The sequence below is a fragment of the Manis pentadactyla genome, chromosome 19, assembly GCF_030020395.1.
Source record: "Manis pentadactyla isolate mManPen7 chromosome 19, mManPen7.hap1, whole genome shotgun sequence".
NCBI lineage: Eukaryota > Metazoa > Chordata > Mammalia > Pholidota > Manidae > Manis > Manis pentadactyla.
The window spans coordinates 12,270,255-12,295,549 of record NC_080037.1 but is presented as its reverse complement, the minus strand read 5'-3'; the positions used below and the strand labels follow the sequence as shown (position 1 = coordinate 12,295,549).

Here is a 25,295-nt window from a genome sequence, read left to right as displayed (position 1 = left end):
AAGGGGATTGAGGGGTATTATGTTTAGTACACATGGTGTGGGGGATCACGGGGAGAACAGTGTAGCACAGAGAAGGCACATGGTGGATCTGTGGCATCTTACTACACTGATGGGCAGTGCCTGCATTGGGGTATGGGTGGGGACTTGATAATATGGGTAAATGTAGTAACCACATTGTTTTTTCATGTGAAACCTTCATAAGACTGTCTATCATACCTTAATAAAAAATTTAAAAAAAAAACAAAAAACCAAGTAGGTCCACACGGGAAATGTCTCAGGCAGGCAAGCCTAGTCTTGGGCGCCCTGCCCACCCTGTGCATCTACAGGCTATTTGGGAACACTTGACCCACTCGGAAGGGAAACATGGGGAGAGAGACAGAACCAGTGGGTGGACAAACCTAGGAAAGCTCTCTGGAGAAGGAATTCCAGAAGCTCTGAGCCGCTACCAAGCTGTCCTTCTCACCAGACCTCCAAATGACAAAAAGAGACAACCACCTCTTCAAAATAGGGACCCAGGAGGGCTGGAAAGAGGAGGGAAAATGGCAGGGAGGGGAGGGTGGTCTCTAAGGCACCCTGGGCTTGGACTTCAAGACCCTACAGTGGGTCGTTACAGGCACTGCCGGCCCTCAGTCATGAGAGTGCTTGCGTGTTACAAATTGTGACAAGCAGGTTTCTCTTAGATTGGGGCTCCCCGAGCTCAAGTGCTGTACTCTCCCCTCCATCTGCCAATTGCATGGACTCCCTTGCACCAGGACTGTTAGGCAACGGGCCTCCCTTTGGAAGGGAGAATTCCATTGATGAATTCCCTTCAATTCCACCAGGAATTACTGAGGACCCATGAATGCGTAGCCCACTCCTGGCACTGTGAAACATCTGCGTTACAGGCCCATCTCCTCTAGAGATACAGGTAGAGGTAGGGACCATGACGTAGTCTGGGAGGCTGCGTGACTCAGATGTGCTGGTGAGCACACTTGTAGGGTTAAGTGTCTATAAACTATAAATCTGAGAATTCTGACTTGCTAGGTCTTACATAATTCCAAATACCTAAGCGTAATAATTCCAAAACTCCCATCATTTCCTCATCAATATGATAAAATGTGATTTTCAACTGCTGTCCACAGACATGCCAGTCCATCTGGTCCAGAGGGACACAGTGGAGAACCAGGCTCATACATTCACACGTCAGGCAAGGTTAACTCAGAGCCACAAGACCCAGCACTGCTGTCAATGCCAGGTTCCATCAGCCTCTTCTACATGTTAACAAAGTAGATGTGCTAGTTATACGGTTTTCCATGTTAAATGCTAGATAGAGTGGCAAAGGCAGGCATGGAGTGCCCTGCTGCAAATCTACCGTGCACAGCTTTGAAAAGGCTTCCAGCTCTTCCCTAATACTTAGCATAGGGCCCAGTCCACTGCTATTGGCTGCATGAATGAATAAAACACTAGGATCTTAAATCTGATAGGAAAGAAAGAAGTACCTCCTCTCACCATCACTTTCAAATCATAATTTAGCACAAAAAGAGGTAGGAAAGCCATGATTTCAGAATTAAAGATTTTCTCAAGAACGCATTGCTGACATCCTCTTATTTATATTTTTCTAAGGACTAGAGAACACACAGTAGCAGGCCACCCGGGCCCATGGATCAGGACTGGAACCCTGGGCCATAGCTGCTCCCCTTCGCCAGTGCAGCCTCACTAAATAAAACTGGTCTTTGTTATATTCATGACAATTATCTCATTGGAGCCTGTTTCCCTCCTGGTTACCTCCTGGTTCCCCTAAGTTCATGCTGTCCAAACTAAAACTAGTGCTACAAGTTTCTGAAGGCCACGGTCTAATCAGGATCATTTGGATCATTCAAACTCCACCATAATTAACAGTGAATTTATTATTGGAGCTGTCATTTCAACATATACAGCTGGGCGGAACAAAGTTCAAATGTCACGTCTTGAACAATAGCAATTGAGTTCCAGTGATGAAACAAGGGGCTAGCATGCCATTCTTCATACACAGAGGTGATATTACTGACCCAGGGTCAATGGAGAATTTTTGAGTTATTTTCCCAGATAAGAGCTGGCCTTGGTTTCCAAGGGCAGGCCGAGTTAGAGGTAATAGGAAAAAAACAATAATACACTCTACAGTCTACTTGAGTATTCCCTCTTTACGGGCCTATGGGACAGGCATTACTGTTCCTGTTTGATGGACAGGGCAACTGGGCATCAAAAAGCTTGTTCATTCAACAGTCAGAAAATACTTTCTGAGTGCCTCCTATGTGCAGGCCCTGGGTAAGGTGCTGTGGCTTTGTGCAAAGTGACATAGCTGACAATATAAGTAGTACCCAAACTCAAATCACCTAAGCTCAAGTCCATTCCATTCCATGGCTGCCTCTTAGGCTGAGGTCATTGTTGCTGCACGAGACCACAGGACACCAGAGCCAAAGGGCTATGGTGGAAAGGACCACATGGTTGATCTCTTTAGCTTGCTTCTCTGCAAGGAAACTGAGCACTGATGATCAATATTTTCAGATACTTGCAATGTCCCAGAATAAATCAAAGTAGCCATCATGTCCCGTTAGTTACAGCACTTCCCAGGGCATGCAGCCCAGAACTGGGTTCTGGGGTCTGGTGCACTCTCAAGGCACTTGGCAAGACAGAAATACCTCAGGGAAGCACATATAAAACCCGGGGAGAGAAACTTCTAGCAAAGGAGAGACAAGCTCTCTCTAAAGATCTGAAGGTTCCCAAGCAATGGGATGAGAAGCCAAACAATGAAACTTGAAAGGTCCCACTCCTTGGACCAAGGGCTGGGATTCCAGTGTGACTCTCTTAGGCTGCCTCAAGAATCTGAGGCCTATTCCTCAAGCACAGCCCTCTGGTTATGGTATGTGCTCCATGCCAAAGGTTTTGGAAACAATGTCTGCCATCTACTTTGGCTGGCCATCCCTGCTGGCCAGACTGCTACAGTTGCAACAGAGAAGTGGCTAGTTACACACTAGGCTGCCCATCTCAAGAATGCCAAAATCTTCATGAATGGGCCACCCTGCGCCTGCAATCACAGGGAGGTGGGGCGATAGCCATGGGTCACGTAACTGGGGCCAAACCCAGATCAATAGATGAGTCAGGGTTTTCAGTATAAAACCTCCAGAGATCCAGAGCTCCTCACAGAGCCAGCATCTCCTCTCCTCGCACACCTGGTGCCTCAGGTAAGTGTGGTTCCACTAGCTCTCCTTTTCCCAGCTGGTCTTACCTGGGCCTGCATGGGCTAGGTGGGTCAAGGACAGACAGGCAAGGCCTCTCTCCCCTACAGAAGCTGCAGGGCCTCTGCCTTTCCAACTGCATCCATGTTTAGAGGAGATAAAGGCAGCAAAGAGATGGGGGTCTGAGCTGCTGCTGTGCAAATGCTGTGTCTGGCTTTTTGGCCATAATGTCAACTCCAATAAGACATGACTATCTTCTGTAGGGGGAGGCCCTGTGGTGGGCACAAAGTGATATTCTGCAGAGACCATCCCAAGTGGACCGTAAAGGTGCTGGTTTGGACCTCATAAACCAGTCAGGAGGACAGGCGGAGCCTATTGTCAGAGTAGGGAGAGGGATTCAGAGAATGCTGCCCCGGGGCTGGGGGTGGGTGGAGGGTGGGGGAGTTTAGAAGCCTCAGGAACCCAATCTGTTTTACAGAGATGCTCTGAGAGGGAAATGACTTGTGAGATGCTGGGACGCAGTTTCCTACTAGCTATGGTTCTCTCAACCAGGCTTGAACATGAGCAGAGCAGGTATCTTCTAGTCAGAGATGATGGCGCAAAGGCCCCCGGGGTGCTTCAGAAAGGAACACCCGGGGGCCTGCCTTTTCTAACTGGCCAGAGTTCAGTGGGACAGACCAGGAATTTGAACCACAGGCTTTTGCAGAGAAAGAGGGGCAACAGCCCTCCAACATGTGGACAAACCTCCCTATCTTATGCATGGGAGGATAAAATCCCCCACCTAGGTGGAGATTTGTGGCAATTTTTGATTTGCACTCAGAGAATCAGTGTTGAGATTAACGGAGACCTGAGAAATGAGTGCTCAAATCCTTTCATTTTACAGAAAAAGAGGAAGCGGATAGAAGTGTGGGTCATTTGCCCCAAAATCACAGCAGAGACCAGAGGCAGGGCTGGGAGAGAGGGAGAAATAGGCACCACTAACTGGGCTATTTAAAGCTTGGTTAAGCCTTTCTAAGCGGAAAGCAGCTCTTTTCTAAAAACACTAATCCTAAGAGTCTGGGCGGAGAGCGCTGCGGGATCTGGGCCCTGGGCCTCTGGCCCCTGAGCCGGGAGCCTCAGCTGCCGCCCAGGCAGGGCCGCCCGAGGAGGACGGGCGTTTCCATGGGTGCAAAGGCCCCGCCGCATCCTCTGCCTGCTGGTCCAGTGATGTTCTCGATCCTCTCTCCAGGGTGCCCTTTCTCCTTGGAAAAGATGTCTTACCAGAAAAAGCAGCCCACCCCCATCCCCCCAGTGATTTGCGGGAAGACCTCCAGCGGCGAAGGCTCTGGCGGAGGCTCTAGCGGCGGCGGCGGCTGCATCACCTACACTGGCGGCGGCGGCGGCGGCACCGGCGGCGGCGGCTCCGGCTGCGTCAGCTACACCGGGGGCAGCGGCAGCTACACCGGCGGCGGCGGCGGCGGCGGCGGCTCCGGCTGCGTCAGCTACACCGGGGGCAGCGGCAGCTACACCGGCGGCGGCGGCTCCGGCTGCGTCAGCTACACCGGGGGCAGCGGCAGCTACACCGGCGGCGGCGGCGGCGGCGGCTCCGGCTGCGTCAGCTACACAGGCGGCGGCGGCGGCGGCGGCGGCGGCTCCGGCGGCTCCGGCTGCGTCAGCTACACCGGTGGTGGCGGCGGCGGCTCCGGCGGCTACTCCGGCGGCGGCGGCTCCGGCTACTTCTCGCAGCAGAGCAAGCAGACCGTGTACGTGCCCCAGCAGGGGTCCGGCGGCGGCGGCGGCGGCGGCTGCTTCCCCAGCGGTGGGGGCGGCGGAGGGTCCGCCGGGGGCGGCGGCGGCTGCTTCCCCAGCGGTGGGGGCGGCGGCGGCGGCGGCGACTGCTTCCCCAGCGGCGGCGGCGGCGGCGGCGGCGGCGGCTCCTCCGGGGTCTCCGGAGGCTGCTTCCCCAGCGGCGGCTCCTCCGGGGTCTCCGGAGGCTGCTTCCCCAGCGGCGGCTCCTCCGGGGTCTCCGGAGGCTGCTTCCCCAGCGGCGGGGGCGGCGGCGGCTCCTCCGGCGGCGTTTCCGGGGGTGGCAAGGTCTGCCAACAGACCCAGCAGAAACAGGCGCCTACTTGGCCAAGCAAATAAGGCCTCCGGGAAGCTGCGGAGGAGGAGCTGGAGGTGTTCTCCGTGGGCGCTGGTGGGCTTAACGCGCTCCTGACAGCGCCCTGAGGTGTCCAAGCCATTCGGTTCTTAACCCACCCAGAAGCCATGAGCTCTCGGGCTGCATCTTGTTCTGCAGTTTTTGTCCTTGGTTTCTGTGTGACCACCACCCAACCCCAGGACCTCTTCAGCCAATAAAATTTGCAGCTCATGAGGATGTCTGCGTTTCCAGGTGTCTTTGTTTCAAGATAATTCATTCCATTCCATTCCTCTCTGTTCCTCCATTCACTCATCCACATGTGCATTCATTCAACAGATACATTTATTCTATTGGCGGAAGCGTGGGTGGCCAGCTGGGAGTCAGCAGGAGAGGGAGAAATGGCTGGCAACCGATAACCGAGTATGTGACTCTCCTGGCTGTGACTTAAGATTGCTTGATGATTCCCAAACATAAGGATCCTGGGAAGATATTTCTAAAACAGCCCCCGGTGGGTTGGGTAGCCATTGCGGGTGTCCTTGTTCAGCTCGGTGCTTTTTAAAGACGGGGCTGCCCTGGAAAAATGTGCTCTCATAGTCCAGAGCCTACTCTGCACCTCAGGGCCACTAGCCTACAGTACCCAGACTCAGAGGAGAAGAAATAACCATATCAGATATTTATGCCCGTCTACAGTGCGTAAGGCCCTTTACTAGACACCCTTAGGGACAGGAGGAAGTAGAGGAACTGTTTTCTGCTCTTTCCTGAAAGAGCTTTGCCCAATTTAGGAAAATAGGGCATAAGTGCTAAAAGCCAGTATCGGGTCAATGGGGAAAAGAAGGAAGCAACTAACAAGGAAGAAGCTACAGTTGCTCTGCTAATTAAATGGCCCTCAGAAGACATGTAGAACATCAGCTAGTCATTAACTCTCCAGGCCTCATTTCATATCCTAATTTTACCAGCTCTAGGAAAAAGCTAACTTTATGATTTACTCAACCCAGAACACCTGGGTCCAAAAGCCAAGGTACTCTCCCTACCCATTTACTACTGGAGACAAAAAGACAACTTATCCCTCCCTAACTCTTCCATTTACAGAGTCACCACCACCTTCATTTTACAAGTAACTTATGGAGATCAAAACAGGTAGTAATCTTAAAGATCCAGTAATCCAACTATAGAATTTTTAATGGTTTGGTTTTGTTATTTTTTTCTTTAATGAAAGTAGGACTTTGGGTTCTGTACCAGATGGAGTAGATGCATTGATCCTATTGCTCCCACTAAGTATAACTTACATATCGGGGCTAAAATTAAAAATAAAACAAACGTAAGAATCTGAAAGGTGGAAAGAAGAGGCAGAGTATCTAAAGCCCTCAGAATTTGAGGACTAACCCCACGGTAAATTCCAAGTTTTCTTTTTGCCTACTATAATATCCCAGATTGGGCACTAGAAAGTCTGCAATCAAGAAATGCCGATAAGTGTAGAAAAAAACAGCCCCAAGCAGATAATGCTTTCTTATCCAGATGACTAGGAAAGAGGTGACCTAGCAAGGCAGAACTTTTTTTTTTACAATATCCACCCTACTTTAACCAACTGTCTTGCACAGGAAGAATGGGAATATTGGACTTCCACCCGTACCAGTGGTAAGGAGATAATACCGCCCACATACACCTCACTGATGTGCTATTAGCAGAGGCCTGCTATAATAGAAGATTTAAATAAGATCCAGAATCTGATAACATAATGTCAAAAATGTCCAACACATAATCAAAAATTACTCATCCTACAAAGAACTAGGAAAATCTCAACCTGAGAAAAGACACAATTAATAGACACTAACACTGAAATGATACAGATTTGGGGATTATCTGGCAGGGATTTTAAAGACATTATAAAAATGCTTCAACAAGAAATTACAAACACACTTGAAACAAATGAAAAAATTGAAAGTCTTGGCAAAGAAATAGGAGATAAAAAGCAAGTGAAAATTTTAGAACTAAAAAATAATAACCAAGTGTAGAGCTGAATTTTATATAAAGTTGAAAATATAAAACTCACTGGTAGGCTCAATAGCAGAATGGAGATGATAGAGTAAAGAATCACTGAACTCAAAAATAGATCAATATAAATGTCCATTCTCAACAACAGAGAGAAAATAGACTGGAAAAAAATAAAGAATAGAACCTCAAGAACCTGGGAGATAAGAAAAGAACTAGCATTCATGTAATCAGAATTCCAGAAAGAGAAAAGAGTGTGGGGCTGAAAATATTAGAAGAAATAATAGTTCAAAATTACCCAAGTTTGGTGAAAGGCATAAGCCTACAGAGTCAAGAAGATGAGTCAACCTCAGACAGGATAGACCCAAAGAGGTCCACATCGACATACCATTCACATAAATGAACTCAAAATGGATTAAAGACTTAAACTTAAGATCTGAAACTGTAAAACTCCTAGAAGAAAACAGGGGAAAATTTCCTTGAGTTTGGTCTCAACAGCAAGATCCTGGATATAACAACAAAAGCACAAGCAACAAATGAAAAAAAAAAATAAGTGAGACTATACCAAACTAAAAAGCTTCTACACAGCAAAAGAAACTATCAACAAAATGAAAAGGCAATCTATAGAATGGAAGGAAATATCTACAAATCATATAACTGATAAGGAGTTAATATCCAAAATTTACAAAAAAACTTACAACTCGATAGTAAGAAAACTACTAAACCAATTTAAAAAATAGGCAAAGGAACTGAACATACAGGTTTTCCAAAGAAGATGTACAGATGGCCAACACATACATGAAAAGAGGCTCCACATAACTAATCAGCAGGGAAATGTAAATGAAAATCACAATGAGATATCACCTCACACAAGTCAGAATGGCTATTATCAAAAAGTCAAGAAACAGCAAGTGTTGGTGAGGATGTGGAGAAAAGGAAACCCTGGTGCCCTGTTGGTGGGAATGCAAATTGGTACAACCACTATGGAAAACGGTTTGGAGGTTCCTCAAAAAATTCAAAATAGAACTACCAAATGCTCTAGCAAGCCCACTTCTGGGCATAAATCCAAAGAACTGAGAACAGGATCTCACAGAGATATCTGCACTCTCATGTTCACTGCAGCAGTACTCACAATACCTGTCCATCAACAATGAATAAATAAAAGATGCAAATCACACACTCACACACACAATGGAATATGATTCAGCCCGGACAATTCCTGCCACTTGCAATAATTTGGATGGACTTGGAGGGCATTATGGTAAGAGAAGTAAGTCAAAGACAAATACTTTATGGTATCACGTAGATACAGAATCGAAAAAAGACAAACTCAGAGAATCAGAGAGTAGAGTGGTGATGACTTGGAGTTGGAGGGTAAGGGAAATGGGGGTATATTGGTCAAAGGGTACAACTTCCAGTCATAAGATAAACAAGTTTGGGGATCTAATATACAGCATGGTGATTTTAACTAATAATATTGTATCATATACTTGAATGTTGCTAAGAAAATAAATCTTAACTATTCTCACCAGAAAAAAGAAGTGGTAAGTATGTGGCAGGTTGGAAATGGTAGCTAATATTACGGTAGTAATCATTTTGCAATTTGTAAATGTATTAAATCAACACATTGTATTCCTTAAACAAACACAATGTTACGTGTTAATTATATCTCAATAAAGCTGGGGAAAAAATATAATAAAGATGTTTACAAGACTTGTACATGTAAAAAGAGAAAGAAAGAAAGAAAACCCACACCAAGAAACATCATAATCAAGCTTCCAAAAACTAAAGACAGAAAGAATTTTGAAAGCAGGTAGAGAAAAATGACATATCACCTCTAGGAAAACTGTAAGTTGAATGACAGCAGATTTCTCATCAGAAACTGTGACGACCAGGGAGAAGTGGCACAACATCACAACATTTTTCAAGTGCTGAAAAAAAACCAGAACGGTCAACCCAGAATCCTATATTCAGTGAAAATATTCTTCAGAAATGAAAGTGAAATAAAGACAGTCTCAGATGAAAGAAAACTAAGAAAATTTGTTGCTGGCAGACCTACCCTAAAAGAATGGCTAATAGAAGGAAATGATCAAATCAAAGGAAATGATCAAAGAATACAGATTGGAACATCAGGAATAAAAAGTAAAGTATAAAATTATGAGTAAATAAAAGACAGAGTCTTTCTTCTGAGCTTTTTAAAATTATGTTTGAAAGTTGAAGTAACAGCCATAACACTGATGTAGTTCTCAATGTATGTAGAGGAAAATGTTTGAGACAATTATATAATAAGTGGGGAGACTAAAGAACTTAATGGAAATAAGGTCTACATTTCACTCGACATAAAACCAATAGACTATGATATTATATATACATAATATCTACAGCAACCACTAAAAAAAAAATACTATTCAAAGAGATTCACTTAAAAACCCTAGAGATAAATCAAACTTCTAAAAAACTCAAAGCTATTTTTTATTGCAATATAGCATACATATACACTATCCCCAACTTACAACAGTTCAATTTAGAATTTTTCAACCTTATGTTGATGCAAAAGCAATATGCACTCAGCAGAAACTGCACTTCAGATTTTGAATTTCAATCTTTCCCAGGCTAGTGACGTGCAGTACCATCCTCTCTCAAGATGCTGGGCAGTGGCAGCAAGCTGCCGTGCCCAGTCAGCCACAAGTTCAAGATGGGAAACAACTGATATACTTAAAATCATTCTGTCCCCATACAACTATTCTGTTTTTCACTTTCAGTACAGTAGTCAATCAATTTCATGAGATAGTCTACTCTTTATTGTAAAATAGACATTGCCTTAGATGAGTTTGCCCAGCTGTAGACTCAGACAAGTGTTCTGAGCATGTTTAAGATAGGCTAGGCTAAGCTATGATATTCGGTAGTTTAGATGTATGAAATGCATTTTCAACTTACAGTATTTTCAATTTACAATGGGTTTATTGGGACCATAACTCCATCTTAAGTTGCAGAAAATCTATATACAAGTGCACAAAATATAAATAACAAATCAATTAATTTTTACCATGTGAACTCATCCCAATAACTAACCTCAGGAGCCTTCCTTATCACCCTCCCAGTCATTAGCTCCCCTAAAGACATCATTATTCTGAGTTTTATTATCATAGATTAATTCTGCCTACTTTTGAAGGTTATATAAATATAATCCTATAGTATTTTTTGCATGTGACTCTTTTCCTCAGGGCCATGTTTGTGAAATTTGTGTGTTTGCTCTGAGCAGCAGCTTTTTATTTTTAATTGTCATATAGTTTAACAGTGTATGAATATGTCACAGTTCGTCTTTTCTGCTGCTGATTGACATTCAGGTGGTTTCCAGTTTTTTGCTGTCACAAGATTGGCACATGTTCAGCTTTGACTGACACTGTCAGTTGTCCAAAGTGGTTCATCAGAATTCCTGAAGATGATGGTTTGTGTCCCACCAACACTTGTTTTTTTCTCCTTTTGTGACAGCCTTGAGATGCTCAGAGGTAATGATCTACAATTAACTTTCCACAAATCAAATCTTAGTATGTTGTGTTTTCATTATCACTCATTACAAAATAGCTTCTTAATATCTTCTGTGATGTTTTTCCTTAACCCATGAGTTAGTAGGAGGGCATTACCTGGCTTCTAAATATTTGGAAATTTTCTAAATATCTTGATGTCATTCATTTCTAATTTAATTCCATTGCGGTCAAAGAACATACTCTGTGTGATGCCAGTCCTTTAAAATGTATAGTGATATTTCATGGCTGGCCCAGTATGTGATCTATCTTGAAGATTGTTTCATGTGCTCTTAAAAATTATTTAAAAAGAATGTATAGTTCTTAGATGTTGAAGTCAAACTGATTATTGGTTAATAGTGTTGTTCAGTTTGAGAGAAGGATGTATAAGTCACCAACTCTGATTGTTTTAGGTGCAAATACATTCAGAATTGTTATACCTTCCGAATGAAATGTTATGAAATGTTTCCCTTTGTCTATCATAAAACATTCAGAATTGTTATATCTTCCGAATGAAATGTTATGAAATGTATCCCTTTGTCTATCATAGTTTCTTGTCTTCAAGCCCACTTTATGTAATGATAATACAGTCACTCCAGTTTTCTTACACTCACTCTTTGCATGGTCTATCTCTTCTCATATTAATACTTTCAATGCTCTGCATCTTCATATTTAAAATGCATCCCTTGTAGATATAATTAGTAGGGTCACATTTTTAAATCTAGGCTGAGAATCTCTGCTTATGATTGTTCCGCTGAGTGAAATGTGTCTCTTTCCTTTGACTTTTAAATTTTTAAACTTTTTCTCTTCATCTTTGGTTTTCAGCAGTTTGACCAAACCAGGCTGAGGTACGGTTCCCTTGGCCTTTGTCCTGACTGGTATTCTCTGCATTTATCTGCGGTTTGGTGTGTTTCATTAACTTCTTTATTGTTTTTTATTTTTAACACTGTCTCCTCCCAGATTTATTCTTTCCCTTCTCCCCCAGCTCTTTTCTTTTCTTGGAGGGACTCTACATATTCGTTAGCTAATTTGATATTGTCCCACCAGCCTTACACACTCCGATCTACTTTGTTCCTTCCACTTTCCTCTCTTTATTTCAGCACAAGTAATTCCTGTTCAACCTTTCTTCCAGTTCCTTGATTCCTCTGCCGAGTTCAGTTTTCTGTGAAGCTGATCCAATAAATTTTTCATTTCAGATACTGCACTTTAGTTGGCAGAATGTTCTTTCTTTTGAAAGGGGCCCAGATGAGAGCCTGCAATTGATTATCTATTTCGACTATCTTTCCCATCAGTTTCTTAGCATATTGCTAACATTTCAAAGCCTGCAAACTCCAGCGTCCTGTCGTCTCTTGAGCTGCTGCTTTCTTTGGAGGCGGCCAAGGGGGTACATCTAGTAACACTGAGACTTGAGTTCTGAGCAGTTAGAAGGCAGTTGCTCTCTTGTTAGTCTACTCAGAGATAGTCATCCAGCAGTTTGCGGTCAGAAAGCTGCCAGACAAGGACTACAAGCCACAGCAAGGGACCGTCCCCAGCTGGGGCACGCGCACTTGTAAGAAAATCCGACCCCAGGTTGCCCAAAGTCTCATTATATGCTCATCAGCATCTCATGTTTAAGCATGATAGTTCATGAATCGAATTAAAACACACTGAATCCTGGGAAAGAACATGCGCAATGGGGAATTAGTCTGACGAGGGTGGGGCAGTAGAAAGTAGTAAAATGGTGAAGTAAAGCAGTCCCCGTCGCGTTACAGGAGAATAACAGTAAGAGATTGTCCTTGGCCGCCGTTTCACCCTCCTGTGACAGGTGGTCTGTCTGCAGCCCATATCTGCCTAACAATAAACTTCTTTTGCTGCTACGGCAACGTCTTGTCTCTTGTTCGCTGTGGGTGGAGTGGAGAGAATCATCTTCTCCATCACCACAAAAACTGAGGACCGGAGTCAGCCTCCACCTGTGGCAGAATGGTGACAGAACAGACCCAGGGTGCCCCTTCTTCCAGCCTCCCACCACCCTCCAACCTCTTCCAGCGGCCACCTTCAAAAACCATCATATCAGCCATCCTCTGCCACTGGGACCAGCCAGCATCGTTTTTTGAGCTTAAGTCCTTATTGCTGTTGATTAACCACGAGTTCCCAGATGCGTCGGAATTATTCCCACAAGGTAAAGGCCACTGTGGGCCACCTGGTCAATCTGCATCTGCCAGCCCCTATAGCTGCCAGTCCCTGCACCTACCTCTCTCTTGGCTTTTATTTCCACAGTGAGGATGTGGCACTGGAGTGTGCAGGCCACTCCTTGCCTGAGTTGCAAAGAAGTGTGAGTGTGCCAGCATCTCTTGATGGCCTCTCCCTCTTTCAGGACAAGCAGAAACCACCCCAAGACACATGGAGTAAAACCCTGACTGTATGGAAGCCACCATGGTCATGGAGAAAGACCTGAACCAGGCCCTTTTGGATCTGTATGCCCTGGGCTCAGCCCGCACAGACCCCTGTCTCTGTGACTTCCTGCAGAGCCACCTCCCAGATGAGGTGGTGAAACTCATCAAGATGCGCAGCCACCTAACAAACCTCCAGGGGCTGGTCTGCCTCCAGGCAGGGCTGGGAGAGGATCACAAGGAAAGGCTCACCCTCAACCACCACTGGGAGCCTCTGGAGCTCAGCAGCCTTCGGGGTACCCTCAGGCATTCCCCTGGTGTCAGGGCTTCTTTCTGAGCCTTGCCCTGCAGCCACTAGGCTGCTTTTTAGCCACTTGCAGCCCTCTCCTGAGGCATGGACCAAATGGAAACAAGCTTTTTGCAGGAAAAAAAAATTCTGAGTCCAACGCCATGTCCATACCCTGCAGAAACCAGCTCCACAAACCAGCTGAACCTCAGTGGAGTGGATGAGGAGCTTAAGGAAAACACGGAAAATACAAGAAAAACACGGAAACCAAAGCTGGAATCAGGAGGTTCACTGCTGATGGCAGGCAAGTGATGCAGTTTATTTTCTGAACACCACTTATGTACACAGGCTCATGATGATGTCACTTCCATACTGATCTCATATCTGGTGATCTCATATCCACCGATCTCATATCCGGTGTAGTCACTTCTGTCTCTGGTGATCTAACTTCTGGTGATATCACTTCCAATGATATCACTCTCCAGTGCCTGGATCTGGTGATGTCACTTCCAGGGTGACATCACATCTGGCCCTCCACAATACCCTCAGATACAAAGCTTCATTTGAAAGGCATCTTCCCTTTCCTATCTTGATCTTTGTCTTCTTCCAGTGGTCCTAAAATTGCTGTTTATTGCTACCCCCTCTCCAACCCCCATTCCCTCCTCCCAGAGCCCTCATTCTGGACCTGTCTTGGTGATTCCCAGGCCAGTTCTCCCACCCCTTCCCTTGCCTCCATGTCTCTTCACCCACTGCCATGAGCCTTCAGGTCCTTGTTGCTTTACCACTCCACTGATGTTCCCACCCCTGGCCCTGGGACCCTCCCCCTCGTATCTTTGGCTGTAGGGCACCATGGAGGAGGAGGCAACAGGGATCCCAGGGCAAAAAGAATACAAGAATACCAAATGGTTTCTGAGGGTCTCCAAGGCCTCTTTCAAAAATAACCTGGAGTAGTTCCTCTGTGCTTACCTGCCCCTACTCATCTAAGGAGACCCTGGTGCAGGCTGGTGACTTTGTGGAAACCAGGTACTCTCTCTGGCCTCTCTGCCACCAGTGACATGCCCCTGAATAGATTCATTCAGGTGGCCATGGAAAGGAGCTATAAACACCCAGAAGCAGACATTCTCAGTGGCTGACGTTTGTATGCCAGCCCAGGGGCTGCTGGGCTGCCAGGAGGAGATCATGTGCAGAGGCCTAGGACCATACATATATGCAGCACCTCATCACTGGCCTCCAGCAGAAGAATTGTTGCATGACAGGGTATGTATATGTATTTGCTTCATTGGACTGCTGTAACAAAGTGTCCCCAGCAAAGGTGGCTGAAAACAACATAAATGTATTTTCTCACAGTCCTGGAGACCACAAGTCCAAAATCAAGGTGTCAGCAAGACTATTTCCAAATAAGGTCACATTCCCAGGGACCAAGACTTCAGTATATCTTTTTGGAGAGACACAATTCAACACATAACAGCATATTAGCATAACAACTTTAGTAGATACCTCAGTTTTCCAAAGTGGTTCAACCAATCACACTCCCACCAACACTTATGAAATGTTTAGTTTCTCCACATTTTGGTCAACATCCCTGACAATAACTGGGTTCTTTCTTCATTTTAGCCATTCTGGTCATGGTAGACATAATGCCATAACAATTATATTATGGTTTTTCTTTTTTTTGCATCTCAGGTAATAACAATTACCTGAGTTTTAATTTACATTCTTAATTTACACTTTTAATTTACATTTCTCTGATAAAAAATGAAGTTTAGGATATTCTCATATATTTATTAGATACTCTCTTTTGTGACATGTGGAGAAAGTGAAGGGTTTTCACCTGGCCCTGCCTGGTCTACTTCTCACTACCCACGTGTGGGCAATGCGTTGTTATTGACTCTATATAAAAGAGCTCCGCCCAGTGCTCTGGGCTGCGGCAGGGCTGCAGGGCTGCAAGGCTGCAAGAGAGCCAAGACTGGAGTGGTGGCAGCACCGAGGACAGAGACTGAGACAGCTGCAGGGGCAGAGAGGCCCACAGGCAGAGACCAGCTTGCTGCATGCAGACTTGCTCTGGGTGGATGGAATTTTAGTGATCGACCTGCCACTCTGGGAATAAAGTTGGCTATAAACCCTTTTACCCCAAAAACGTTCCACTGTCATTTTTTCGGTCTAGTTGAATCTATAGTGAATTTGTCTGGGGCTGAAAACCATTGTCAAGACATGACATGTCTCTTCTAATCTTTTGCCCATTCTTCTATTGAATCGTCTGTCTTTTTCCTATTGAGTTGTAAGAGTTTTTGATCTTATCTTAAATAAGTAATGTCATGTTTATTCCATGTCTGATGATTTTAATTTGTTTTTACAGGTCTAATTCTTCTGTCTTTGGTTTCTGTGACTCATACGCATTTTATCTTGTATCTTCTCTGTCTTGTGATTTTTTATTGTCTTGCTCAATTCACTAGTAGCTTTAATCTGAGGGAATTCTTTGACACCTGGGTTGAAGCTGAGTTTCTCTAGAAAAAATGTATCCTTAGTTCTTCAGTCACCTGTGGCTACTACTAACAGGCAATCATTTTAGAATTTTCATATCACATGGTCACATGCATTTGGATCACAAATTCACATGAGTTCTAACTGGTACTTAGAAATTCTGAAAGGATTTTTTTTCCTGACATCTACCACCAATATTTGATAAACAGACTCTTATTTTGTCCTCTTCTGCAGGATGGGTTTATTTCTTATTCACCCTTACACTGAGGGAGTAGCCCTTGATGATTAATTTGGTATGTTCACTCAGCCAGGTTATTGTACCCAATTATTTAATCATATGCTAATCTATGTGTTGCTGTGAAGGTATTTTGTAGATGTGGTCAACTGACTTTAAATACAGGTGTGACCCTCAATAATGTGGGTCTGTGACCCTCAGTAATGTGGGTCAGCCTCATCCAATTAGTTGATCAAACTAAGGATTCCTGGGGAAGAAAGAATTCTGCCTCAAAACTATTAGATATAAATCCTGCCTGAGGTTCCAGCCTGCTGGCCTGCCCTACAGATTTCAGACTTGAGCCTGCAACTTCAACTCTCGCCTGAGTTGCCACCCGGCCTGCCTGCCCTGTGGATTTTATACTTGCCAGCCCTGACCATTTCTTTAAAATAAATATTCTTTTTGTCTTTCTCTCTGTCCCTCCCTCTCTCTCTCCTACTGGTTCTCTTTCTCTGGAGAACCCTGACCAATACATCTACGCTATTGTCAAAGCAGATGCTCAGGGCCTCCAGGGTTGAGCAGAAACCCTTAGGGCAGCAGACAGCCTTGGCGCTCAACTTTCTCCCAGTTCCTGCTTTCACCTGAATTTTTATATTCTGTGAGTTTCTTGGTTTTGTGCCAGTTCAGTAGCACATTTCAATATGTTTAATTTTTAATTGTAGCAATCATTTTAGTTAGTTCAATTAGAAGAAGGTTCACTCAGAGTACACAATCTGGCATACTGACAGATACGGAAGTCTGTTAGATGCTGTTATTATCGCCATGTCACAGGGAATCTGAGACATAAAAGACTGACCTTCTTAAATTCAACCCAGAGCCTGCGTATTTAGTACTAAGCATATTTCCTCTGGTTGAATAATTAAAAATAACAAAAAAAATTATGAGATGACTTCTACCAGGATGAGCAGAAAGAAGGTAAGAACAGTAGATCTGCAGTTGGAGGAGATGGGTTCCAGATCTTATTCTGCCACTTGTTCTCAATATCTTTATTGGAGAACAGTTGATATATAGAGACTATGATTGATACTACTTACTGTTTGTCTACTGAATGACACAGGACCTCAGGGGGTCCTGTGGATATCCAGCTTATCTTGAGAGAATGATAGGATTATTGGAAAGGAAGAGTTCTGTAAAATCATTATTCAGAAGATTTTATTCTTCTGGCCTTTCAATGCGATGCCATTTCTCACTTGGAAACTCAACCTTCCCATTATTTATTCAGAACAATGTCCTTTTTTGAACCAGCTAGTTTCCTCTTTCAAAAGACATCTGAGTTCTCTTGCTTCTTTGACCGTTGGAGTTAGAGCTAAACATATTTTTGGAAGATCGTGGTCCTTAAACACCATGGCTGCTGGAACTTCTCGATTCAGGAAAGAAGCTAAATTAGATGTTCTTTCTGAATTATGCTAATTCTACCCCCACACACTTCTCTTCTGAAGCATTGGCCTCTGATTCCGTATGTTTGCCCCCACTCTCTGCTGAAAGGAAAATCTAATTTCAATGACTATGGATAAAAGGGGGTCAAACATACACACACACACACACACACACACACACACACACATTCACACAGCAAAGTTTACAGCCCTTTCTGATCATTTTCTCTTCTTATCTGTGTCTATCCATTTGGAATGCTCTTCCTTTTGGTTTCTCTTCTCTTTGTCTCTTGCACTGTGTCCAGAGCTCTGATTTCAGACACACAGCAGTGTAATAACAAAATGACACACTTTGCAAAGCACCTTCCCAGCTGCATCCTACCTGACCCTTTGTTGTCAAGCAGCTGCATCCGGGGAGGTCTCTCCCTGCACACTAGATGAAACCTCAACCGAGATGGGGGAGGGCTCTTGACTCTGACGAGAAAAAATTCTTGAGCAGGTGGAACAAGTGCTAGTAAGAAAGGAATTCATTCCGGCGTCCGGCGCTGCTGTGGAGGCGATGGCTCGCTTCGCGACCTTGGTCCTGCTCGGGCTGCTCTCTCTGTCCTGCCTGGAAGCCATAGAGCGTGCTCCAAAAGTTCAGGTTTACTCACGGCACCCAGCTGAGAATGGAACGCCAAATTTCCTGAACTGCTATGTGTCCGGCTTCCATCCACTGGAAATTCAAATTGATTTGTTGAAGAATGGGAAGGAAATGAAAGTGGAACGCTCAGACTTGTCTTTCAGCAAGGACTGGTCCTTCTATCTTCTGGTCCACACTGAATTTACTCCCAAGGAAGGAGATAAGTATAGCTGCCGTGTGAATCACCTTACTCTCTCTGAACCCAAGATAGTTCAGTGGGATCAAGACAACTAATTAGCAGTGGAGGTTTCAAGATTCCTCATGTGGACTGGACTAATTCCAAATTATGTTTTTTTATTTTTAATACTTACCTGCATTCACATTTTATGCACACAAATACGTGTTATGATGTTAACATATATACTGTCTTTATAATTTTCCTTTGGGCACTAGGTCTTCATATTTGACCTACCTGGGCAGGCAATCTAAACTCTTCAGTCTCTTCTGCATACAAAACTAGATAATAACATAGTTATGCATGTTTTGAGTTAACTTCCAATTTTGCATACTTTGCTTATAATTTGGGGGAAAGGTTTTGAAAGATAATTATCAGAATTATTGGAAACTTGTTAGAGTGAATGAAACATTTTGTCTTACAAAATTCACATTTACCTCTTAGATCTGTTAAAGAGAGACATGGTGTTCTCTCTTGATTTTACATTTGTTTGAATAATTAAATAAATGGTGAAAATTGAAAAGAAAAAAAAGAAAGGAATTCATTAACATAGAAGTAGAAGTGAATGTCAGCAGCCATGCAGGCAGTAGAGAGCAAGGAAAGACACAGGGAGAAAAGAGGAGTTTATTGAACTCTTGCTCAGCTTTGTGAAAATCCCTGGCCAACTCCTAAAGCCAGAGTCACCGGCGTCCAGTATCTGCTTGATCTGCACGGCGCAGGAACTATAGCCCTACCACCACAGGACTGGAGGGCGCTGCGAGCACTGGATGGAGTGAGATTATGTTCTGAGAACTGCCACTTCCCTACTGGTCTGAAAGAAAACAGGGAGAGAGAAAAGGATTGTGTTAAGATTGGAAAGCTGAATGAAATAGCAAAGTAAAAGACATGTACCACCAGAGGTGGAGGTCAGCGAGCTCTTGTGTTGATCATGATAAAGGATTCAGCGACAAAAGCAATTGGCTTATGCAACAAGAAAGTTTATTTGATAAGACAATGCACTTTCAGAGTCCTCAGAGAGAAGGCGCACTTAAGAGTTTTGGGTTTGGGGTTTTATAGGGCCTTTTGGGCAGGGGAGGCATGAGACATGATACATACTGGTGATGAATAATTCCTTTAAAGTCTTGTCTTAAGAACAGGGTTATTCCGATGACTGTGTCGATCTAGATCTCAGCATTCTTTACCAATGCAGGTTCATTTACACTCCAGAGGTCTCTCTCTCTCTCATCCTAGGTACAAAGTCACTTAACTGATTAAGGGGCCGTTAGAAGAGGAAGAACAGCATATAAATTAAGGTAAAGAATAACCTGGGCCTCAGTTCTCAGGCTAAGTAGGTTTTACAATGGCATAACTGTTGTCCCATTTTCTTGCTCTATCTCACCTTCACCTCTGTGAAGAAGAGAGAGTGGAAATTTTTGCCACTTTACAAATGAAGAAACTGAGACCCAGAGTGGTTAAGGTCATTTATCTGAGGTCACACTGAGGTGGGGCAGAGACATGGCACAAGCATCGTGATAATTTTTCCTGCCTTTGATGTAAAATGCTGAGATATAAATAGTATAGTAAGAACAGGAGGGACTCCATTTTAAGGCTAAGATTCCATTTTAAAAAACAGGGAGTTAGGAGGTAAAATTCCTAACATACTTTATGATAATTAACCAACAACCAGCCCTGTCTTAAGGCAGGGCCAGCAGTCCTAAATGATATGATCCCGCTGCCTGAGGGGAACTGTTACCTTGGAGAAGAACCTGATCAATAAATTCCTCAAGTTAAGCTTATTTTACAGAATATCTAGAGGACTTACTGTGGATGACGACATACTGTCTCTCACCAGAGATAGACATCATGAGACCACAAGTCAAGCCTATGACCCCTTAGCCTTTTACCCCACTCTAGCAATCCTTAAAAGACATGAATCCTAAGCTCTAAGCATACCTCCTCTCTGAGGTTGCCCATACTCCCCTTTCTTCAAGTTTGGACTTTGCCTTAAATAAAACCTTCTTGCTGCTCAACTTATTGCATTTCGTTTCTGTGCTCTTCCAAGTCTCTCAGAGAATAAGAGACCCCTTTTCTGTGGTAAGCATCTTTGTTACTTGGCTACTTCAATTTTCTAGGCTTAAGCACAAGTCTTCACTTTCTCTGTTCTACTTCAGACAAGTAGGGAAGGGGGCTACTAAGACCTCTGATTTGGGCTTGCAAGTTCCCATCAGGACATGACTGCAGGCAGCTATATTGTGCTCTTTAATAGCCTGACCATAAATATCCTTTCTTTGTTTGGGGGAAGTTCTCAGAATATAATCTCACTCCATCCAGTGCTCTGTGGCTCCCCCAAATCCTGGGGTTGTAGGGGCTTAGTTCCCACACTGTGCAGATTCAAGTGGACGTTGGGCACCAGATGACTCTGGCTTCAGGAGTTGGCAAGGGATCTGCCCTGAGCTGAGCAAGGATCCAATGAACTTTTCTTTTCTGCCTCTGCGCCTCCTTGCTCTCTACAGCCTGCATGGCTGCTGCCATTAGCTACCACTCTCACTTTAAAGAATTCCTTTCTTACCTACACTTGTCCAACCTGTTTGTGAATTTTTTCTCTACCTGCGTCAAGAATCCTCCCACATTCAGTTGAGGTTTCACCTGGTGCACAGGGGGAGACCACCCCAGACATAGCTGCCTAGCAACAACTCCTCAGGGCTGGAGTCGTACCTAGAGCCCTGGGTGGGGTGACCCGAGAAATTCAAATCCCAACACAGACTCAAGTGAAAGCTATGTGTCCTCATTCAAGTTGATCGGTGTCATCTCTGAAACTAAATTTCCTAATTGTAAAAAAGAAAGGATGAACTAGATCAGTACCTCCAAATCATTGTGTGCACATGAAAATCACCTCGAATGTTACTATTAAATGCAGATTCCCATGCTTCACCACTCAGACAGTCTGGGCCTGAAATGAAACATAGGAATTTGCATTTTAATGATTACCCAAGTCATGTTTGCTGCAGTGGGCCCCAGGTGCATTCTTTTAAAATCACAGTTAGATTTATCTCAGAGTGCCTCCAGCTCTGGCAATGACTGGTTCTATGATTTCACCATTACACAGCAGAGCTGGTAGTTGCACTAGTGTTCCATAACCTGGTGACCAAGGTAGTGAGACACAGCAAAATGCACTCTGAACATGTGTCAGTTTCCTTAAGGCTCCTTTTTCATTTATAGGCAGATAATCATTCTTATAAAGTGGGAAGATGAGGAAGGACTGAAAGTTCTAGCACCCTAATCACATGGCTGGTCCTCCAGGCAACTGAGCCCCCATCCTTAGGTGCTTTCCAAAAGTCACCTTATTAACAAAAGATATCTTTCTAGCTCTCATCCCTGGAAAATCTAAGGGTTTCAGGAGCTCTGTGCCAAGAACAGAGATAAAGACTAAATATCTCTTTCCTATAAGTGATAGTATCACAGGATGTAACTCTACATTAACTGGCATTTGGACTGCTATGGACTGAATGATGTCTTTATCAAATTCATATGTTGAAGCCCTAACCCCAGATATGATGGTATTTGGAAATGGGGCCTTTGGGAGATAATTAGGTTTAGAGGGGGTCCCACGTGAAGACAACAAAGACTTTGCAAGGAGATAACTTCCTTGCCTATCAGGACCAAGCCAAACCGGTCCCAACCAGATCACAATGCAGGGACACCTCATCATGGAAAAGGACATGTGCACTGAGGGGGATGGCTATATAAATGGACCTGTCAATCAAATGACCCCACCTTGTCAATCAAAGAGGTGCTTCCTAGCCAGAATGTAATATAAAAGCCTCCCACCCAGTGGATCAGGCCTTTGTCTCCCTGGACTCTGGCCCACTCCTCCCTCGGAGTGTATTCAAATAAAACTTTCACTCTGCTTTCCTATTGTGTCTCTGCCTTTCAATTCTTTGTTTCTTCCAGGAAAAGAACCAAAGAGCACAAATTTAACCCAATATATATATAATATATAATTTAACCCAATATATATATCTATATAATTTGTAAAATTGTCTGTTCTACCAAGAAGCCAGTGTGATGTGCCAGAAAGAGCCCAAGATGTACAGTAGAATCATTGGATTTGGGGACCCAGCTTCTGCAAGACTGTGTGACCTTGGACAGACCTCTTAACCTATCTGAACCTCTGTAAAATGGGGGCAATAAAGTCCATCTCACACAGCCACACAGCCACTGTGGAGCACACAGCTATAAATCCCTGCCTAGATGGCAGAAAGTCATTGTTGCTGCGTTATGATCTCAACCCACTTGACAGTCCCTGACTCAGACTGGGCAGGTGCCACCTGCACCCCACAGATGGTGAGCATGGCAGGCTCGCCTGCCCCCTGCTGATGAGCAGCAGCATTGCACCTTATCCACGCCCACCCCAAAGGTCTGAGACTTCCTTCCTACTCCAGCAAGCGTTTGCCTCATTCAGTCTCCTGCTGTGCAGGTTTCCTTGTGGTTGGCCCGTGTTTTCTAACAAGAGCTCACTGGATTCCATCATAATTTCCACAAAAGAGGCATAAAGTTTCCCTGTATCCCTTAGGGACATTAGACCAGAGGAAAGTACACAGACTTTGAAGACAGACAAGCTTGAATTTGCAGACTCGACTCTATGCCCTTACCAGCTGGGCCACCTGGGGTCCCTAACTGGCATTTTCTGAGAGTCACTTGGTTGTCACCTTTCTGAAGCCCCACAAAGTTTTAAGAAAATACCAAATATTAAGATAAATAAAATGTTGTAGCTGAAATAAACAAACCATTTTATATGACTAAAAAGATTATTACATTAAAAGTATACTTTAAAAGATCTGCCATCATTGTGGAAAACAGAACAAATTTCCCAAAGCAACCACCTGATAGGTACAGATGAAAAAATTCAGATTTAGACAGATTATCCAAAGGCACCAAGTTTATTTTTATTTCTATTGTTATTCTTTTTTGTTTTAACTGTGATCATCACTTAAACCTAAGGAAAAGCCCATTAGGATGAAGGAGGAATGGGTTGGAGCAGGGATGGGGGGTTGTGAGAGAAACATGGAAGAAGGCAATTCGGCTTCAATGAACCCCCAGCAGAGACTTCGGGTCCCCTTGTAGGGGTCTAACTCAGCCCAAGTCCCCCACATTCAAAGGATCATGAAAATAGTTATAACCTGAGGGCACCCGTTTGCCCTTATCCATGGTGAATTCATCTCTTACTTTCTTGGTCACTCACGCAAGCCATTGAGCAACTGCCACATTCAGCAACCTGGCTAGACACTGAAGACACAAAGATGAATGGCACACAGGTCCTGGCCTGCAGGAGCTCAAAGTTCTCATGGAGACACAAACAAATAAACCAACAATACCATTAGCTCATTAACCACACCACCAATGTTTGTTAATCCTGTAGGTGTTGGGGGTGCATCTCAAAATAAGATAGAATGTCAGCTTCCTCAAAGCTCACAGTCTCACAAGACATAAAGGTGGGAAAGGAAAAATCCCAACTCAGCATGAAAAGCAAGAAGTCCCAGGGTCTCAAATTAGGGATCTCTGACTCGGAGGGCTAAGGAGGGATAAAGAAAAGATGTGGCATTTGTGCTGTTTTTTTTTTTTTTAAGAACTATTAGGTTATTGAGCAGAGAAGCAAGGGAAAGGACTTCCAAGGAGACGGAACAGCCCATTCAAAGGCAACCCTGAGAATGGGTCTGGGCTGGTATGTTCAGGGACTAGGTGTGTTGGCTGAGTCAGAAGAGACCAAGACAGCAAAGGGAGTGGGCACAGACTAGGTCTGAGCCCAGAGAGTGAAGGGGTTGGCGTGCCAAGTTTCGATTTTATCCTACGGGTGACAAGAAACCAGCAGGGGCCTGACAGGTCAGATGTATTCTCTGTTTGCTTGACAGACTGTTTTCTTTTGTTTTAAGAAAGATTACACCACCAGCAGTATGAAAAATGAAGAGCCCAGAATGTGACTTGTGAAGTGCTTGGGTGAGAAATGATGACAACATTAACTTAGGTGATGGCATGGACGAGGAAGGAGGACTGGAGTCAGCAGACATTTCTGAGCTCAGAATCATAAGACTTGCAGCTAATTGCTTATAAATAAGTTAATATTTATGGAGGCCTATTATGGGCTTGGTTGATACTAGGCACTTCATATGCATTATTCCATTCAGTCTTCACAATAGTCTTCTAAGTTCTATGTTTATATATCCCATTTTGGGAATCTGGAAACAGAGGCTTAGACATGGCCCCAGATCTGTCCAGCTCAAGATATAAGCCCTGAGCCAGTATCAGTACTGCCTCCCACAACGGATGTGGATGAGGAAGTGGAGGAAAGAAGGATGTAGAGTTTTCCAGCATGGAAAAGGGGTTTGGGGAGAGGAGGTACATTTCCTGCTGGACATATAAGAGGGGGTGACCACTGCCCCACTGCACTTGTGGATCTGGAGCTCAGAAAAGGTCTTGGCTGGACCCATAGAATGAAGCATTCTCAATAGGCCGGAGGTTAACACTATGACACTGAGTAAATTCATCTGTGGAAGAGTAGAGGGAAAAGACAAAAGGGACAAGGACAGAGCTCTAGTGATTGTCGATATTCCAAGCCAGTAGAGGAAAAGAACGTGTGGAGGAGAGTGCTAAGAGGTAGCCAAGGAGACAGGAAGAAACTGGGAACAACATGTCTCCCCCACCTCAGTGGTTCCTGTTTATGTTTTCTCCACCAAGGAAAGCTTAGTAAAATCTACAGACCTGGATTTCAAAATACAACCCAAACTATCAGTCAAATACATGAAAAACACATATGACCTGTCAGCCCCTTGATGGTTCTGTTCCCCCCAAG

At 44.2% G+C, this 25,295-nt stretch overlaps 3 protein-coding genes and 1 pseudogene across 5 annotated transcripts in view; 3 read left to right on the top strand and 1 right to left on the bottom strand.

The window, feature by feature from the left end:
* The first annotated feature begins 4,445 nt into the window (after positions 1-4,445).
* On the top strand, positions 4,446-5,550 carry LORICRIN (loricrin cornified envelope precursor protein). 3 transcript variants are annotated; one of them, XM_057494941.1, is made up of 2 exons: positions 4,446-5,028; positions 5,206-5,550. In XM_057494941.1, exons 1-2 carry the CDS (start codon positions 4,446-4,448, stop codon positions 5,316-5,318), a joined length of 696 nt encoding a protein of 231 aa, XP_057350924.1. In that variant the 3' UTR covers positions 5,319-5,550. The 3 variants fall into 3 exon arrangements, with proteins under 3 accessions (XP_057350924.1, XP_057350923.1, XP_057350922.1); XM_057494940.1 differs by having other exon boundaries at positions 5,128-5,550; XM_057494939.1 differs by having other exon boundaries at positions 4,446-5,127.
* A 7,235-nt stretch (positions 5,551-12,785) lies between these two features.
* Positions 12,786-13,772, top strand: LOC118930870 (ferritin light chain-like; annotated as a pseudogene).
* Positions 13,773-18,146: 4,374 nt separating this feature from the next.
* On the top strand, positions 18,147-18,579 carry LOC130681690 (beta-2-microglobulin-like). Its single transcript, XM_057495061.1, has one exon. It carries the CDS (start codon positions 18,172-18,174, stop codon positions 18,526-18,528), a length of 357 nt encoding a protein of 118 aa, XP_057351044.1. The 5' UTR covers positions 18,147-18,171; the 3' UTR covers positions 18,529-18,579.
* A 500-nt stretch (positions 18,580-19,079) lies between these two features.
* Positions 19,080-25,295, bottom strand: part of PGLYRP4 (peptidoglycan recognition protein 4) — a 50,910-nt gene continuing 44,694 nt past the window's right edge. The window contains exon 17 of the mRNA XM_057494897.1: positions 19,080-19,280. Coding sequence (XP_057350880.1) covers positions 19,248-19,280 — 33 coding nt within the window. The 3' untranslated portion in view covers positions 19,080-19,247. The remainder of the gene's footprint in view (positions 19,281-25,295) is intronic.

What these genes read in the sequence shown, in the direction of transcription:
- LORICRIN (XM_057494939.1), top strand. Translation starts at nt 4,446, where the DNA reads ATGTCTTACCAGAAAAAGCAGCCCACCCCCATCCCCCCAGTGATTTGC. An exon ending in CTCCTCCGGGGTCTCCGGAG is followed by an intron (nt 5,128 to 5,205) that starts GCTGCTTCCCCA and finishes GGGTCTCCGGAG; the next exon opens with GCTGCTTCCCCAGCGGCGGG.
- LOC130681690 (XM_057495061.1), top strand. Translation starts at nt 18,172, where the DNA reads ATGGCTCGCTTCGCGACCTTGGTCCTGCTCGGGCTGCTCTCTCTGTCC.